The sequence below is a fragment of the Triticum dicoccoides genome, chromosome 7A (genome assembly GCF_002162155.2).
Source record: "Triticum dicoccoides isolate Atlit2015 ecotype Zavitan chromosome 7A, WEW_v2.0, whole genome shotgun sequence".
Classification (NCBI taxonomy): domain Eukaryota; kingdom Viridiplantae; phylum Streptophyta; class Magnoliopsida; order Poales; family Poaceae; genus Triticum; species Triticum dicoccoides.
Window position 1 is genome coordinate 680,291,865 of NC_041392.1, and position 15,043 is coordinate 680,306,907.

Genomic DNA, 15,043 nt, shown 5'->3' on the forward strand with positions numbered 1-15,043 from the left:
ATGCAACGCGCTCTGCATCCGGCTGGGCCGGTGCCGCGGTGGATGAGCGGTACATCCACCAGCGGGCCCGCTGCCTGGGGTCAGGGGAGCGCTAAACCTCGCGCATTGCCCAGAGGAGGATGGTCGCCGGAGGAACATTGATGCCGTCGGGGAAGGCACGACGCTTCTCAGCATCCGTCATCACCTTGACGAGACCGCGTGCGTGGATCTTCATCATCTGAACACTTGGGAACCACCGCGCGATCTCTCTGTATTGCGCGCGAAGCTCGGGGTTGTCGCCGGCCAGCTCTTCGACGGCTTTCTGCCATCCGAGACTCTGGTCCATGGCGGCGGCGGTGGCGTGGTCGTCGAGACGGTGAGTGGCGTGGTTTTTTGGTGGTTGGCGGAGTGGTGGAGGAGTGGGGTGTGCGAGCGGTGAGTGGAGAGGGAGAACGGCAGGTCACCACGTCTTAAAGTGAGGAAACCGAAACGACTACGCTACGGTGTGCTTGATCGTCAGACAGAGGCCTTAACGCATGCTTAACTGCAAGACCACAAAAGTTACAATATGTATATCCAGAGGTGCTATTAGAACAAATCACTAGCTCTATCCCACTGGCATTGCACGCAGCGTTATAAACCCCAGGTCCTGGGTTCGAGCCCTGGGCAAATTTTTTTTGAAACTACATCATTGTGCACATTGAGTTAGCTAGCTCATTGTGCACATTCACATAAGTAGAAGAATATTTTTATTTTATTTTATTGAACAACATCATTATGCACATTCAGTTAACTAGAAGAGCAGGCAAAAAATTCAGATAACTAGAACAACATGCATTAAAATTCAGTTAACTAGAACAGCACAATGAGGGCAAATTCAGTTAACTAGGTCATTGAGCACATTCAGGCATTAACTAGTTTTGCCACCAAAAGAAGGCAAATCTTGCCACTTCATGCCACTATTTGGCATACTTAATAGGCCAGTCTCAAAGTTACATCAGTCTAGGCCTTTACAAAAAAATGGCAATTGCAACAGCCAGCTAATCAGGGAGCAATTGCATTCAGATCTTCAGCAGGTGCATTGAGATCAGGTATTTGCCTCTGAATCTGATCTCCAAACAACAACCACCATGCCCTCTCACCTGGAACACTTCCTCTTCCTGCAACTGGAGCAGCACCTCTTCCTCTGCCTGCATCTGGAGCAGCACCTCTTCCTCTACCTGCATTTGGAGCTGCACCTCTTCCTCTGCCTGGAGCTGGAGTTGCACCTCTTCCTCTGCCTGCAGCTGGAGTTACACTTCTTCCTCTGCCTGCAGCTAGAGCTGAACCTCTGCCTCTGCCTGCAGCTGGAGCTGCACCTCTGCCTCTGCCTGCAGCTGAATCTGCTCCTGTTCCTCTGCCTGGAGGTGCATTTCTTTGTCTTTTATTTGCTCTTCATTCTTCTTTTTGAGCTATTGTGTTTGCCCTTGTCTGTCTACCAATGAGCATCTCTGTGGTGATCACTGACTGAGGTATTGCAGCACCAGCAGCAACAACAAAGGTAGACTGCTGTGGTAATGGGCCATATGCCCTTTGAGGAGCTCTTGTAGAAATTTTCCTTTGAGCCATGGTGAAAACCATACTTGTTGGTGAATCAATTGGATCCAACAGAGGGTTACATTGTTTGGAAAAATGTTCTGCACAGATTCATTTAAGCACATTAAGTTCTACAATGACATAAGTACAGTACAAATGCAGTACAATGACATACGTAGTTAAATGCTTGCTATACCTGAAGAAAGGTAGGGTCATCATAGCTTTCATCAACCACCTCTATCCCATCTTGAATGAGACTTTCCAGCCATTTGTAGTGCCCCTTCCTGTTGTGATCAGCTCTGCCACAGATTGAGCAGTGCATTGTCACACCTTTTCTATTCAGAACCCTCACACCATTCTTGATCTTCTCCTCTGGTGCTTTCTTCCTATTCTTCTTGGGTCTTCCCAACTATTTAGTAAACACTGATGGATGCACCTTGTACCCATTCTGTTTCTCCCAATGCTTTGGGTCTGCAAGAGGAACAAGAGTGTACCCATATGCCTTGAGATATGTCTGAACCGTGTAGCAGTCATGAACCATTGTCTCTGGGTCAATCCTCTCCTCCCTGCAACATGCTATACAATGACCACATGGTACTCCTGACAACTGCCATCTTCTGCAATCACATGTGTGCAAAGCAAGATCCACTGCGTAACAATTGTTACCAGACTGTACTTTGAACAATTGTTGTCCAGCTTCAGATACATGGCAGTTTGCAGCAAACTCTGTATTCTTATCCAATTTCTTCTGAATCTTTGGGCATATTCTCTGGCCTACCCACTTTTCTATAGCTTCCCTTTGTTTACTCACTAGCCTGTGCATGATCTTGTAGAAGATATATCCAAGCATACTAAGCACTGCCATCTCTCTGCCATCAAGAATGTAGCTGTTAAACACTTCAGAGTTGTTGTTAAGCAGGATGTCACATTTGGGAAAATCCCTGAAGAATGCCTTGCACCATGTGTTTGGCTCAAGCCTCTCAGTCCAGTGGAAGGCAGCTTGGCAGTGATCATCCATTTTCTGACAGTTCTCTCTCCATTTTACCTTGTTTGGTGATCTTGCAATAGCCCACAGATCTTGCTTCAGTACCTCTCCTTTGTGCACAACAATTATTAACCCTTTCTGCTTGTCACTCATAACTGTGAAAGGAGCTGTGTTTGTAATATTTAGATCATCTTTTAGAGTGGTCAAAAACCACTCCCATGAACCTTTGCATTCTACTTCCACCCAGCCCATTGCAATGGGAAATATGCAGTCATTAGGATCAATTCCAACAGCACTAAGGAGCACTCCTTTAAACCTTGTTTTCATATGACAACCATCAATAAAGAGAATAGGCCTGCAGCCCTTTAGCCACCCTCTCTTACAAGCATCATATGACCAATATAATGTTTTCAAACATTTTCTGCCCATTGGAAATTTTGTATCTTTGACAAGTGAGTTGTTAGCAGAAATGTAGACCCAGGGTTTTTGCTCCTTAGCTCATGCCCATAATCCCATAGCCTGCTGAACTGCTCTTCCTCATCACCATGTATCTCCTTAAGTGCTTGCTTCCTAGCCCTAGCAAGCTTCCATCTATTAGGAGTAACATTGAATTCCTTTGTTATTTTCCTTGAAAATGTTCCAATGGACATCTTCTGGTCATCTCTGAACTCATCAATGAAAAAGTTGCATAGGAATTTTGCTGTCATATCCTTTAACTTCCACTTCTTCTGGCACTTATGCAATCCATTATATGCCTTGATAACAAAACCTCCAGTCCTGTTGTCATTTCCAGCCCTAAGCACCCATGGGCAACCACCACCCTGACAAACTGCCTCCAATCTGATCTTGTCATTCTTAAGCTTCTCGATCTGCACTATGTTCCTTATTGAATAGGCCTTGAGAGCTTTTCTCAACTCAACCACATCAGCAAATACCATACCTAGTTTAAAAACAGGGGATTTCATGTCCACCTTGGAATTGAAAGCTCTGAATTTGTACTTCAGTTGATCTTGTGCTTGTGTGGAGAGGTTGAGATCTTCATCTTCAAGGACATAGTCAGGCTCAACCTCTACCTCCTCTTGCTCAGCCTCTTCATCAACATCAAAGTCAATGTTTTCTTCATAAAGATCATCATCTCCATCATCTATTTCATAATCACTGTCACTGAAATCTGAATCTGACAGCACATCATTTTCAGGTTGCAAATTTGGATCTGGAGCAACAACAATCACATTTGTCTCTGCAGCATTAACCTGGTCTGGCTGTGCACAATTAAGGAGGTCTTGCTCTGCACTTATAAACAGGTCAGGCTCTGCACAGTATGTCAGCAAATTTGGGTCAGCAACAGAATTAAGCAAATCTGTCAGAACATCATCTTCTGCTGTCCCATCAACTGCAACCTCTGAAATTGGATCTTCAACATTCACTGAAATAATGCTCTGACCACATGATGCACTGCTTGCACCAACAATTGAGTTGCCCATTCTGACATGGTTTACAACAGATGGCAGCTTTATTATCAAATCTTCTCTGAAATTGCAGATGAAGTCTGCATGGTCAACCATAACTGCAAGAACTTTGTGCTGAGCACTAGCTGTGATAAGATGCTGCAAATCCTCATCACCCTTAATTCTCACCAAGCCATCTGAAAGTGTTTTCTTAGGTAAACACCAGTAAATAATGTGCTCATTGGCAGGATATCCCAACCATTTTAGGTGTTCTTCTAAGACTGCATATGAAAATGTGCAAGCATCAAAAAGTCAAGGACCTCCAAAGAAGAGTTATAATACTCTGGGGCAGTGATAGATCCACAGAAAAGACCACCATGTTCCAGCTCAAGTGTAAAGAAAGGAGTGTGAACACTCTTTCCCATTGCTGAGTCACACACTGCATACCAAAAAGAGAGATATTCAGTTAAAATTCAGTTAACTGAACATGAACTGCCCAAGTTCAGTTAAAAATACAGTTAACTTAACGAACATGTACTGCATACAAAAAGTAGATACATTCAGTGCAAAATTCAGTTAACTTTAAATAAACTGCACAAAGTCAGTTAAAAATTCAGTAATACTTAACTGAACATGTACTGCATGCAAAACAAATTCATATAAATTACACATTCAGATTTATTGTATCTACTTCACCAAAACCATAGCATGGTAACCCAATGTACAATATAGAACACAACATGTCAATCTCACACAAGAAGTAGAACATAGCTCATAACCCTAGCTTCATGCAAAAACCACACCTTCTTCACCAAACCCATAACGATGAAGGGTAAACCCTAGACTAAATGCATCGCTCATAACCCCAAGCGCACTTGATAGGATTGCCACTTGGCTAGATCGAAGCAACTAACAAGCTTGAATCAGCTTCCCCAAGCACACGGATCCGCCGTACGAGGCCGTACTGTGGCCAGCACAATCAAGAAACGGAACAGAGAGAGAAGATGCAATTCGAAGGAGCTCACCATAGTCTGGAGGAATGACTGCAGGCGGCCGGACTAGATGAGCCGACGGAGGCGGCACATCTCCGCGGAACTGCTCCGGCGAGGCAGCCATTGTTGCTGACATCAGCAACGGCCGCTCCAGCGCCGACAGAGACAAGGATGGAGAAGAATGAGTTGCGATAAGCCACAGGAGTTCCCCCCTCGATAGATTAAATGCGGTTAATAAATTCAGGTGCTCTGGTGCTGGTAGTGCGGGTTGATTGAGAGCAACTCCAGGGGGTTATTTGCAAAACAGCACGGGCTGACCGGGTGCGCACCCACGAGTCCACATGGCGCTCTCTGATTCGCCAGGACTAGTTTTGCACATCTTGAGCAAGTTCAGGGACTGGGTAGGGTCATTTTTCAAGTTGTAGGACTAAACTATCATATTGAGAGCAAGTTGTAGGACTCCTGGTGCTTTTACCTCCTTTTTTAGTGAGATGCTCCCACGTACATGTACACGATCTCTCTCTGAAATTAGTATGCGTGCACATTGCTTGTTGGGCCATGGCGTTAGGGGCTGCTCGGTTCTAGGCCTAACCATGCTACATTTTGCCATACAATGTTGCCGCATTTGCCTAAGGTTAGGGCTGTTTGGTTCCTAGCCACACCTTGCCACACTTTGCCTTAGGCAAGTTTGATCAAGTTAGATAGGTGTTTGGTTCTAGCTATATCTAAGGCAATATTTTTTTATGAGCAATGAACCCCATATGTTATAGACACAAAAAGTGTGACAAGATTCCTTTAGTCAAGTCAAAGTGTGGCTAACAATTTAAACAACTCAACTAAGGCAAGTGTGGCTAAAATCATGTGGCAACATATGGCAAAGATAGTCACAATCCAAACAGCTCCTTGTCAAAATGAAGGAATAGGAAAAATGCAGAAATAGAATGGCATATCCCATACCTACATGATTTGAAAGAATGTTTGATAGCGCAAAAAATAAAGGAATTCTATAAAGAGGTTTGAGTGAATGTAAAATTTCCTCTAAATATAATACAAATGGATCCTATGGAAGAATTCCTAAGGATGCCAATCCTACGAATCAAACAAGCATCACAATTTTTTTTTTCTAAGGGTTCAAATCTTCCAAAAAATCTTATGAAATTTCATTGAATCAAAGGAGCCATAGTACTGGTACTGACTAGTTTAGTAAGAGGTGTGATCAGGTCTCAGGCAACTGATATTTAACCAAGTCTTAGTCAAGTGGGAAAAAAAGAACCCCGGCCGCCGCCTTCTCCTCCTCCAAAACAAAGCAAGGGTTCGTGCCTCTCGCCAGCGCCGTTGCAGGTCCGTCTCATCTCCAGTGGCCCTAGGGTCATGGGTGCGCAGTGGATCCTAGCAAGGGCCGGCGAAAGGGCTTTGTTGTTAGTCGTTCCTTTGCATTTTGTTAGGGTTTGAGTCCTGCTCAGGAAGAAGAGATGGCGGCAGCTCCCTGCCGCTGAAGATGGAATAAAGGTCTCCCCCTCTCACCCCCGTTTCAGGGACGCGTCTAGCATCGTTGGTAGGCGTGTGGAAGTATGTCTCCGACGAATCCATCAACGATGGATTTGCTCGGATCTGATTGTTATTCATCTATGTTCGTTGTGCCTTCGGGTTGGATCATTTCGATCCATGTTATTCTTCGTTGACGACAATTGCTGTTTTGGTGCGCTAGTCCTATGGTGTCTTAGCACGACGACTTTCCGACTATCTACTACAGCAAGTTGTGCCCGACTCCGGCGAGAGACGGGCATAACGACGGCGCGCTCGCTTCAATGCTTGTAGTCATCGCTAGGTGGTTTACGGATCTGGATGTAAATTTTATTATTTCTGGTGTTCGTTGTACTTTCATGATTGAAGATGAATATATCGTAAGTTTTCTAAAAAGAACACACACACAACTAAGAAAAATTTTAAATTTTTCTGCACAGATCTGAATAAAAAATTCTACGGATATAGTATCAGCTGAGACTTAGCAAGACAGTAGTAAGCACAAATGGGATAAATGTGCCGTAACTAGAAGTAGATTCCCAGGGACCACGGTTGGTCGTTGATCAGATATTTTATTTTTTTCCCACTATATCCATCTGACAACATGTGAGCTCGCAGCACATGGGAGGATACAGATATCTTCTTGTTAATTACTGGTATTAGAAGAACGCCCGTGCGTTGCAACGGAACGCATTAACTTTAAAAGTTCAATATTAATTATGTTAATATTACATTTAACATTCCCATACATATCAAGTGACATTGGCAACCTTTTCTACAATCAAATCCTCACACACACTCTTTCCCTCCCTTCCTCACTCTCTCCCCCTCTCCCCTCTCTTCCCTCTCTCTCTCTCTCTCTAACACACACATATCCATTTTATTGGATGCATGACCATAATCTATCTATTTCACACACACACGCTAGTGCATAACAATATAGATTATGTGTATTATATTTGCCACCACAACTGAGGGAATTAATTTCATGTAAATCAGCCAGCCTGAGTTTGGAAATGGTCATGAGAAGAACAATGAAGATACCATTGTCACATGAGCCGATTACATAATGGGGTAAAAAACCTGACTGAACGAAACATATAATTTTGTTATGTTGGAAATCAGAAACATTGTGTCAATTTATAAAAGCCACAGATAACATATTTGCTGATTCATTCGACAACATGAGAGCTCAAACTAAGTTGAAGTGGCTTCCTTTAAAAAAATCCAATATTGATCATGAATTGTTCAGCAAAAATGAGAGTGCATGAATATAGGCTACTACAGTATATTATATATGCAACTGGTAATTCTCGTAAGTGAGAAAATACATCGCTTGCAAGAACGTGCTTACCTAATTTGATCTCAGCTATTTTCATATGAGCTTACAAATTTTACATACTGTGTTAGATACGTCTTTCTGTTCTTAGGATTTAACTGGAAAAACATGATACTATGCAATTTGTCCTCACCACGCCGGTGGGTCAACGGTATGGTTATGGCTCACCCTTGGCGTGCTTCGGCGATGACCACCTTTGGGGTGCATTAAGGTGAAGGCCGTGTTGTCCGATGCCATGCTGTCACATGATCATGTAACTGTAATAAGAACTCCAATCAGAATAGGTACACAGGGGCGGCGATCAGCTCTTCATCTCCAATCTCCATGGTTCGTCTTCTCAAAAAATTTAGCGGCTGCTGTGTGTCAATTTTTCCGATGAACTAAAAAGAGGAAAATGTACTGGACGGGAAAATGGAAGACAAAAGGAGAGAAGTAATTATTATTCAAATTTTAGTGTCATTTTGAGAAAATGACCGGACAATAGCATGATTTTAAAACGTATTTGTGTGCATTTTAGTGTGCATGAACTACTTTCATTTTCCATTGGAATTTTTTTATGCTTCAGAGCCGCCCCACCTTATTTATTTTTCGTCCTCCGCCATCCAATGCATATTATCAAAGTCATCCCAGCTGTCTCTTCCACAACTCAAAAGAATTACAAAGATTTTCATACAAAGTTTTCAACCTTATCAAATTCTGAACCAGCAACAGATTGACACTTAACTACTATTTTTTATATTATGAAAACACGAAGATAGTCTTGCCCACACACATTTGGGATTTTATCGGTGGATGCAATCAATGTATAAGTCTTCTATTTCTTGGATCAGGCCCAGTCTACATTAATATGAATAAATGCAGCTCTAATCTTTTTTCTTCTAAATAATATGATCAAAGAGTGTGGTTATAGTTTACTTATTTTCGGGATAGTGGTTATAGTATACAGAGACGCAGCAAAAAGGAGCTGCCGACAGCCCAACAAACAGAGAGGGAGATACTCACCCAACATGGGTATGAGCTCCAGATCAGCCACAATTAGGGAGGCAAATTATTAGTATAAGCTTCAGGGTATGTTTGGATTGTGCCCCATCTAGCCCTACCAAATTATTGGCATGGCCAACTTGAAGGCAAGACCAAAAAATTGGCAGGTTATGGCTGTTTGGTTTGTAGCCCATAGCACTTGCCAACTTTTTGGCAAAACCATTGGCCAGCGTTTGGTTTGAAGCCAAATATTTGGCAACCTTGATTGGACTGTGTTTGGTTTGGTTCCAAAATGCATGCCAGCCAAAAAGTGATCAGCATCAGACACTACCTCACATATATCACATGACATTAATACAAATTTTCAATTTAGAAACACACAGAGAGACAAACTGTAAGCATGCATTTTCATAAATTGACAATGACATGGTTCAACTAATACATTAGATAACTCATATTGTTCGATACATCAGATTAATCATCAAGGAGGCTAAATAAAATTCACATAGTAACCAAGTCTTTACCAGACCAAGTAAGTCATACTAGTCAGACTAGCACCAAGTCTGCTCCATATAAACAAAATATGATGCACCCAGCCTGCTCTATATAGACAAAATATGCATGATGTATGTTACCCATGCTCCTAGCGGTAAACAAAAGGAAGCCGCAATCTCTATCTAGTCATGTGGCCATTCAGTGAGCAGTTGCAGATCCACCATTGCCACCATCTTCTTGAAACCGAGGCTCGAAGAAGCTAAGGACCCACTGTCCAAGAATTGTTTCATCAGCATAGTTGAGGTAACTACGAAAGATATCTTGATCTGGCTTGGATAGATATGCTACAATCTCAAGTTTATCCTTAGCTGGTATGGTAAGGGCATTTATCCGCTTCCAAAGGTTTGCATATGGATCTGTAGGTGGCATTGGTTGCACAGAAACAATAGGAGATGCAAGAGAGTCAGCTAGCTTCTTGATACTGGCTGCCATATCATCATTAGATATCTTGCCCTTCTTGTTTGCTTTCCCCTTAGTTGGCTTCTTGGAAGGTGAAGATGACACGTGCTTGCGCTTCTTGTTTAAAGAATTGCCTTCCAAGTCAACTTTAGGACTATGACGATTAATAGTGTCAGAAAGCAAACCTGCTTCTAACCAGTACCAAGGATGCACAACTTGTAAAAAAAATACACCTTGATGGACAAAAAATCGAAGCATGTCTCAGTAGTTAACTATGTATATCCAACTTCAAAAAATCCACCTTAATGTTCTAAAAATAGAGACCATACATATGGCACAAAAAGGGAAGAACAGACCATACTACTTTCAGAACCATACCAGGTTAATTAACTAATTAACATCATTATTCTCATGTGATTTGACTTGCGTCAAATAAAGAACATGGATCACCCACAAAAAAAACAAAGAATATGGATGAGAGTCTCATATGTTTTTACTTGCAGCAAACCAACAACATGCACGGGAGTCCCATTCCAATTTTACTTCCAGCAAACAGGGAAGAGGATTCAGCAAGCAATTCTCAGATCTAGCAAGTAGTACCTCCGTACAATACATACATCCATAAGGGGATGATGGGGATTTGAGCTCACAAATCAGACCATAGAAAAGGGGATCGGAGTAGTGTTGGATGGGGATTTCAGTGGCTGACCTTGGAGCGTAGCTTGACTGGGAGAGGAGGGCGAGAGGTGGAGCAGCGTCGCCGGTCGCCGGCCGCCAGAGAAGCTGGCACCGACGCAGAACGCGGCCGCCCGGTGATTGGATCGAGAGCGCTTCTGTGCGTGGAGATAAGAAGAGAGATGGGGAAAGTGGCGAACAGGTGGGGAAAAATCAATCGTGCCTTTTATATCACGGTGGCTGGCTCGCGCCAGATTTGGCAGCCAATATTTTGGCGGCTGATTTCCGCGCCGCTGTTTCGCCCGCGAGTTGGCGAAAACGGTACGCGGGCGCGCTCAAGTCGACGATGGCGAGCCAAAAATGGTACCAGACCAAACGCTAGCCAAATATCGTGGGCGTGACCAATTTTTTGGTAAGGCTAGTGTTGGTCACCATCCAAACAGCCCCTCAGATAAGCACATGCAACTCTCACTTCATATAACAATACTACAGAATAAACAAGCAAAAACGAGGTCAATTACTTCATGAACTGAAAGCTCTAAAGGTAATATGTAATTTTCCCTAAATTCTCAAGCAGGCATTTTCACCTAAAGCCAAACTGATGAAGATTTACTTAAGTAAATTAGAGAAATGTGAAAGTATCTTACAAGAATTACCTATGGTTGACACCTGCAACTGCTCATCGTATGCCAGCAGCAGGTAAAAACATTTAACTTCTTTTGGCTTCTTTGCTTGCTTTGGTGTATCATTGTATATCAAAGTCCCTAGGACTAAATTTCCTGGATGAAATCTGTACGCGGACATAAGCAAAAATCACAAGTAAGTGCAAAGAGAGAGAACAGAGAGGACAGTACAATTAGCAGCACAAAATTTGTTGCTCCGAGTGTGTCAGAAGCCAAAAACTGATGAAATGGCTTCCTAGAGTAGGGTGAAAACTTACGGAGTATGTTGCCGCTCTATTATAAAGATGATGGCATTAGCTACATGAAACTTTTAACTCCAGCATTAGAACAGGATAAACAACTCTAAACTCTATAAGTTCATACGCTGTATAATTAGTCAATAAAATGACCAAATCCATATAGTATTGTCCATCCATACATGTTCCCAAGTTTTACCTAGATAACGAACATCTTATAAGAACAACTACTCATAATGTAAACAAAAGAGCCACAAGCCTGATTGGAGCTTTAGTTTAACATGAAGCAGTTGCTTACAGTCCAGAACATAGTTGCAAAATTGCACCAAGAACAGGATCTGACACTTGCATTGTGGTGTTTTTTCACTGTATATCTGACACACACACACACACACACACACAATATGCATTCTGCAGATAGGTGACTTACCAAGAGGTAGGTCACGAAATTACCTAGAGCTGCGAGGAAATGGAAATCAAATGAGGAGGGAGAAGAAAAAAAAAAGGATTTTTACCTTCTTCCAGCTGGTGGTGGTCTTGGTTCTTCAAGATTTCTTTTTCCGCAGTTGAGGTGCAGTTGCCGACGGTATGATAATTAAACCGTTGCTATTTCACTCTCACGACTTAAACTCACTTGTATGTCATCTCACTTATGCCAAATCATAAATCTTGGTATTGAATATCCTCCTGCATACAAAATCAAATGAAGTTAGACAAGAAAACTACTGTTATTTCATGGAAATAATAAGAGGCGAATTACACAGCAAGCAGTTTAATCCTGAGAGTGAACACAATATTGCAGTCTCATATGCTCACCAGATTGGTAAAACTTTACAAATCGCATTAGATAAGTACCATGGTAATTTACCTGACAGAGAAAGAGGTCAAGTAAATGCAGGATCTGCAGCTATATATACATGTTCTCTGAAAGCATCTATACATGTAATGGTCAAGTAAATAAGATACGGAGGGTAAATATTAAGCGTAACCTTTTAGACATCTTTGAGTTGCTCGCCATTAGCAAGGAAAGTGGAAGGTCCTTTTTGCTTGGAGTTTGGCGAGTAGCAGCGGAGGAGCTTCTTCTGTTGCATTTCGCCCGTCCTATAAGATAATCTACCTGGAAAGGACATAACCCTTGTAGATAATCCCCATGTACAGTCCCATAGAAGGAAGAAATTCGGCAGAATATACCTTGTGTGGGAGCTTCTATGCACTGGGTCTGTCCCATAAGTGAAAGCAGTTTGATGCAGACAGGAACTTCATGTTGCTTTTTCTTCCGTCTGCAACAAAAATATATTAACAGAATCAAAACAAATTTAATGCACACACGTGAAGACGCATGTCTATATTTTCTACTCTTGTTCTTTACAATCAGATTGCCATAAGTCCAGGGCAATGGAAAATGTAGACCTGAAGATATTTTCTACTCGGCAGAATATATTTTCTACTCTTGTTATTTAGAATCAGACTGAACTCTGTATGCTACTTACTCATAAGTCCAGGGCAATGGAAAATGTAGACCTGATGTGTTGCAGAAATGCACATCGCCGTGCAGTTTTGTTTCCGCCATGTCCTATCTCTGAAGAAGAAAAGCTTGAGTTCTCACAGTGCAGTAAGCAAATCAGGAGGGTTCGGGATGAAGAAAACTCACCCCTTTGCGGTCGGTCGGATGGGGCGGAGCTCGCGTTTGGTGAAGACGTGATCCCCAGCGGCGGCGGCGAGGAGGAGGCGGAGATGGCCGGTTCCGGAGGGCCGGACGGGATCTGCAGCTCGCTCCACCCAGGGAGGATGGATACCTTCCTGAATCCATCCATCCATGCTTGAAGCTTAGACGACCGGCCGTGGGTGGATCTGCAGCCATGGTGGCTGGGGGTGAAGACCGCGGCCGCCATCGCTTGCGAACGGAGGTGGAGAAGGAGGCATCGGCGGAGGCGGAGGTGGAGATGGTGGGGGCGGCGATGCGCCAGGAGGAGGCGGAGGCGACCTCGCGCGGGAAGTAGGTCGGGGCGGAGGCTCGCGGGGTTCGAGGGAGGGGCCAGGTGGGGGTCCGAACCGCCGGGGCACCTAGTGGAGGTGTTCGGCTGCTCCAGCGGTTGGGGCGGCGGCCGAGTCGCGGGAACCGGCCGTGAGGCAGGATCCGGTGCGCCTCCGGCAGATCTGGGTGGGGGAGACCGGCGATGGGACCACTGGTCCCATGGGCGGGGGTGGCGGGGCGGTGGCGCTATGGGGAAGACGGCGGCAGCGGCGCGCTCGGGAAGATGGCGAGGGCAGCGGGGTGGCGGCGCTCCAGGGAAGAAGGAGGGTCCGGCGGCGCGCCGGTAGGAGGCGGGGATGACGGCGCGCCGGAAGGAGGCGGGAGTGGTAGCGCACCGGTAGGAGGCGGGGTAGGCAGCAGCGGCGACGGGATCAGACGAGGGGATTTTTTTAGCGGGTCGTGCAGTTCGGGGTGCGAGAAAGGGAAAAAAAACCAAAAAAAAAACGGACGAAAATGATGGGACAAAAATGATGGGACAAAAATAAAATCCGAAACGCGGACTACCAACTGAGACATTAGTGATAGAGACTAGTACTGGCTACTTTACTTACCAACGACGTGATAGATTTCTGCTCGGTAGGTCTCGCAGTTTCCACTCAAAATGACACGGAAAGCGGTGTGGGCGATCACGTGGAGTGTGAAAAGATTGACCGGATCCAGGCGGGATCCCTCCTGTCCTGCCTCTGCATTCTATGAAAACCTACTACCCTTTCAAAAAAGAAAAAACCTACTACTACCTCCGACGTGACAAATCATAGGGCACCAGACCAGAGGCACGTTACAACAAGACGACCGCCGCTGCGCCGTTTCTCGCACACATGCATGCATGCTCCGGCCGTCGATCCATCCCCGGCCACTACGCACTAGTAGTACAGTACACCTCTCAGAAACCCCACGTTTCTACTACGCTGGAAAAGGCATAGACCAGTTCAAGTAGAGTAGAGTCGAGTAGAGGGAGTCCATGCACGACTCGCGGCAGCAGCCCACCATGCACGTCAATAACCAACCTGTGGGGCCGTGACAAAGCTTGGCGTGCCCGACACAGTGGTTAGCTAGCTACAAGCTACAAGGGGCAGAGGCCATGCCATGGACACTGTTTGCTTTCCCTAGGGTGGCCGGCACTACTAGTACACGTCTTTTCTTCCTCCGCCGGTGGATCGATCGGCATGCCTGCATGCATGCAGCTGCTGCCGCGCCGGCTGATCGGGGCACATGGGATCGAACTTACAGCCAGGCATGTGACCGGGCGTTGAAACGAAGCAAGGAGATGGTTCCTGGGAGCGCGCCATGGTGGAGTCTCGTCGATCCGTCTAGCTTTTCATTGACTGGCTGTTTCTTCATAGAGCAATGCTAGAGCTACGTAAAAGCTTCTACGTAATTAACGTAACCAACCAAGTGGATGAATCTGATTGGAGGTAAGGGGGAGGACGGGCCCACCCCCTGAAAATCAGGGAGAAGAGGTTTAGTTGTTAGGAAGTTTACATAAAGCTGTACTTAACTCTTCGTAGATGTAGGATTTTCGTTCTTCATATATAAAATGGTCACGAAAATGGAAAAACTTTGCAACTGAAAGGAGCACGCCATACATGCATGCTGGCAGATTTTTGCATGCATGCATGGTCTTGAGATTTTGTTGC

At 44.5% G+C, this 15,043-nt stretch overlaps 1 protein-coding gene across 16 annotated transcripts; it reads right to left on the reverse strand.

Annotated features, from left to right (window-relative positions):
* Nucleotides 1-7,857: 7,857 nt before the first annotated feature.
* Nucleotides 7,858-13,771, reverse strand: LOC119329091. Of its 16 annotated transcripts, none has more exons than XR_005159286.1 (8): nt 13,023-13,771; nt 12,862-12,950; nt 12,563-12,651; nt 12,361-12,488; nt 12,188-12,239; nt 11,887-12,058; nt 11,109-11,242; nt 9,214-10,938 (listed from the first exon to the last, which is right to left on the reverse strand). XR_005159286.1 is itself a non-coding variant. In XM_037602079.1 (8 exons), the coding sequence occupies exons 1-5, from the start codon at nt 13,261-13,263 to the stop codon at nt 12,018-12,020; spliced, it is 531 nt and encodes a 176-aa protein (XP_037457976.1). In that variant the 5' UTR covers nt 13,264-13,771; the 3' UTR covers nt 9,217-9,931; nt 10,487-10,938; nt 11,109-11,242; nt 11,887-12,017. The 16 variants fall into 16 exon arrangements, 11 of the variants coding, with proteins under 11 accessions (XP_037457978.1, XP_037457975.1, XP_037457979.1 ...); XM_037602079.1 differs by lacking the exon at nt 12,188-12,239 and having other exon boundaries at nt 9,217-9,931; nt 10,487-10,938; nt 12,387-12,488; nt 12,893-12,950; XM_037602077.1 differs by lacking the exon at nt 12,188-12,239 and having other exon boundaries at nt 9,217-10,010; nt 10,487-10,938; nt 12,387-12,488; nt 12,893-12,950.
* Nucleotides 13,772-15,043: the final 1,272 nt, after the last annotated feature.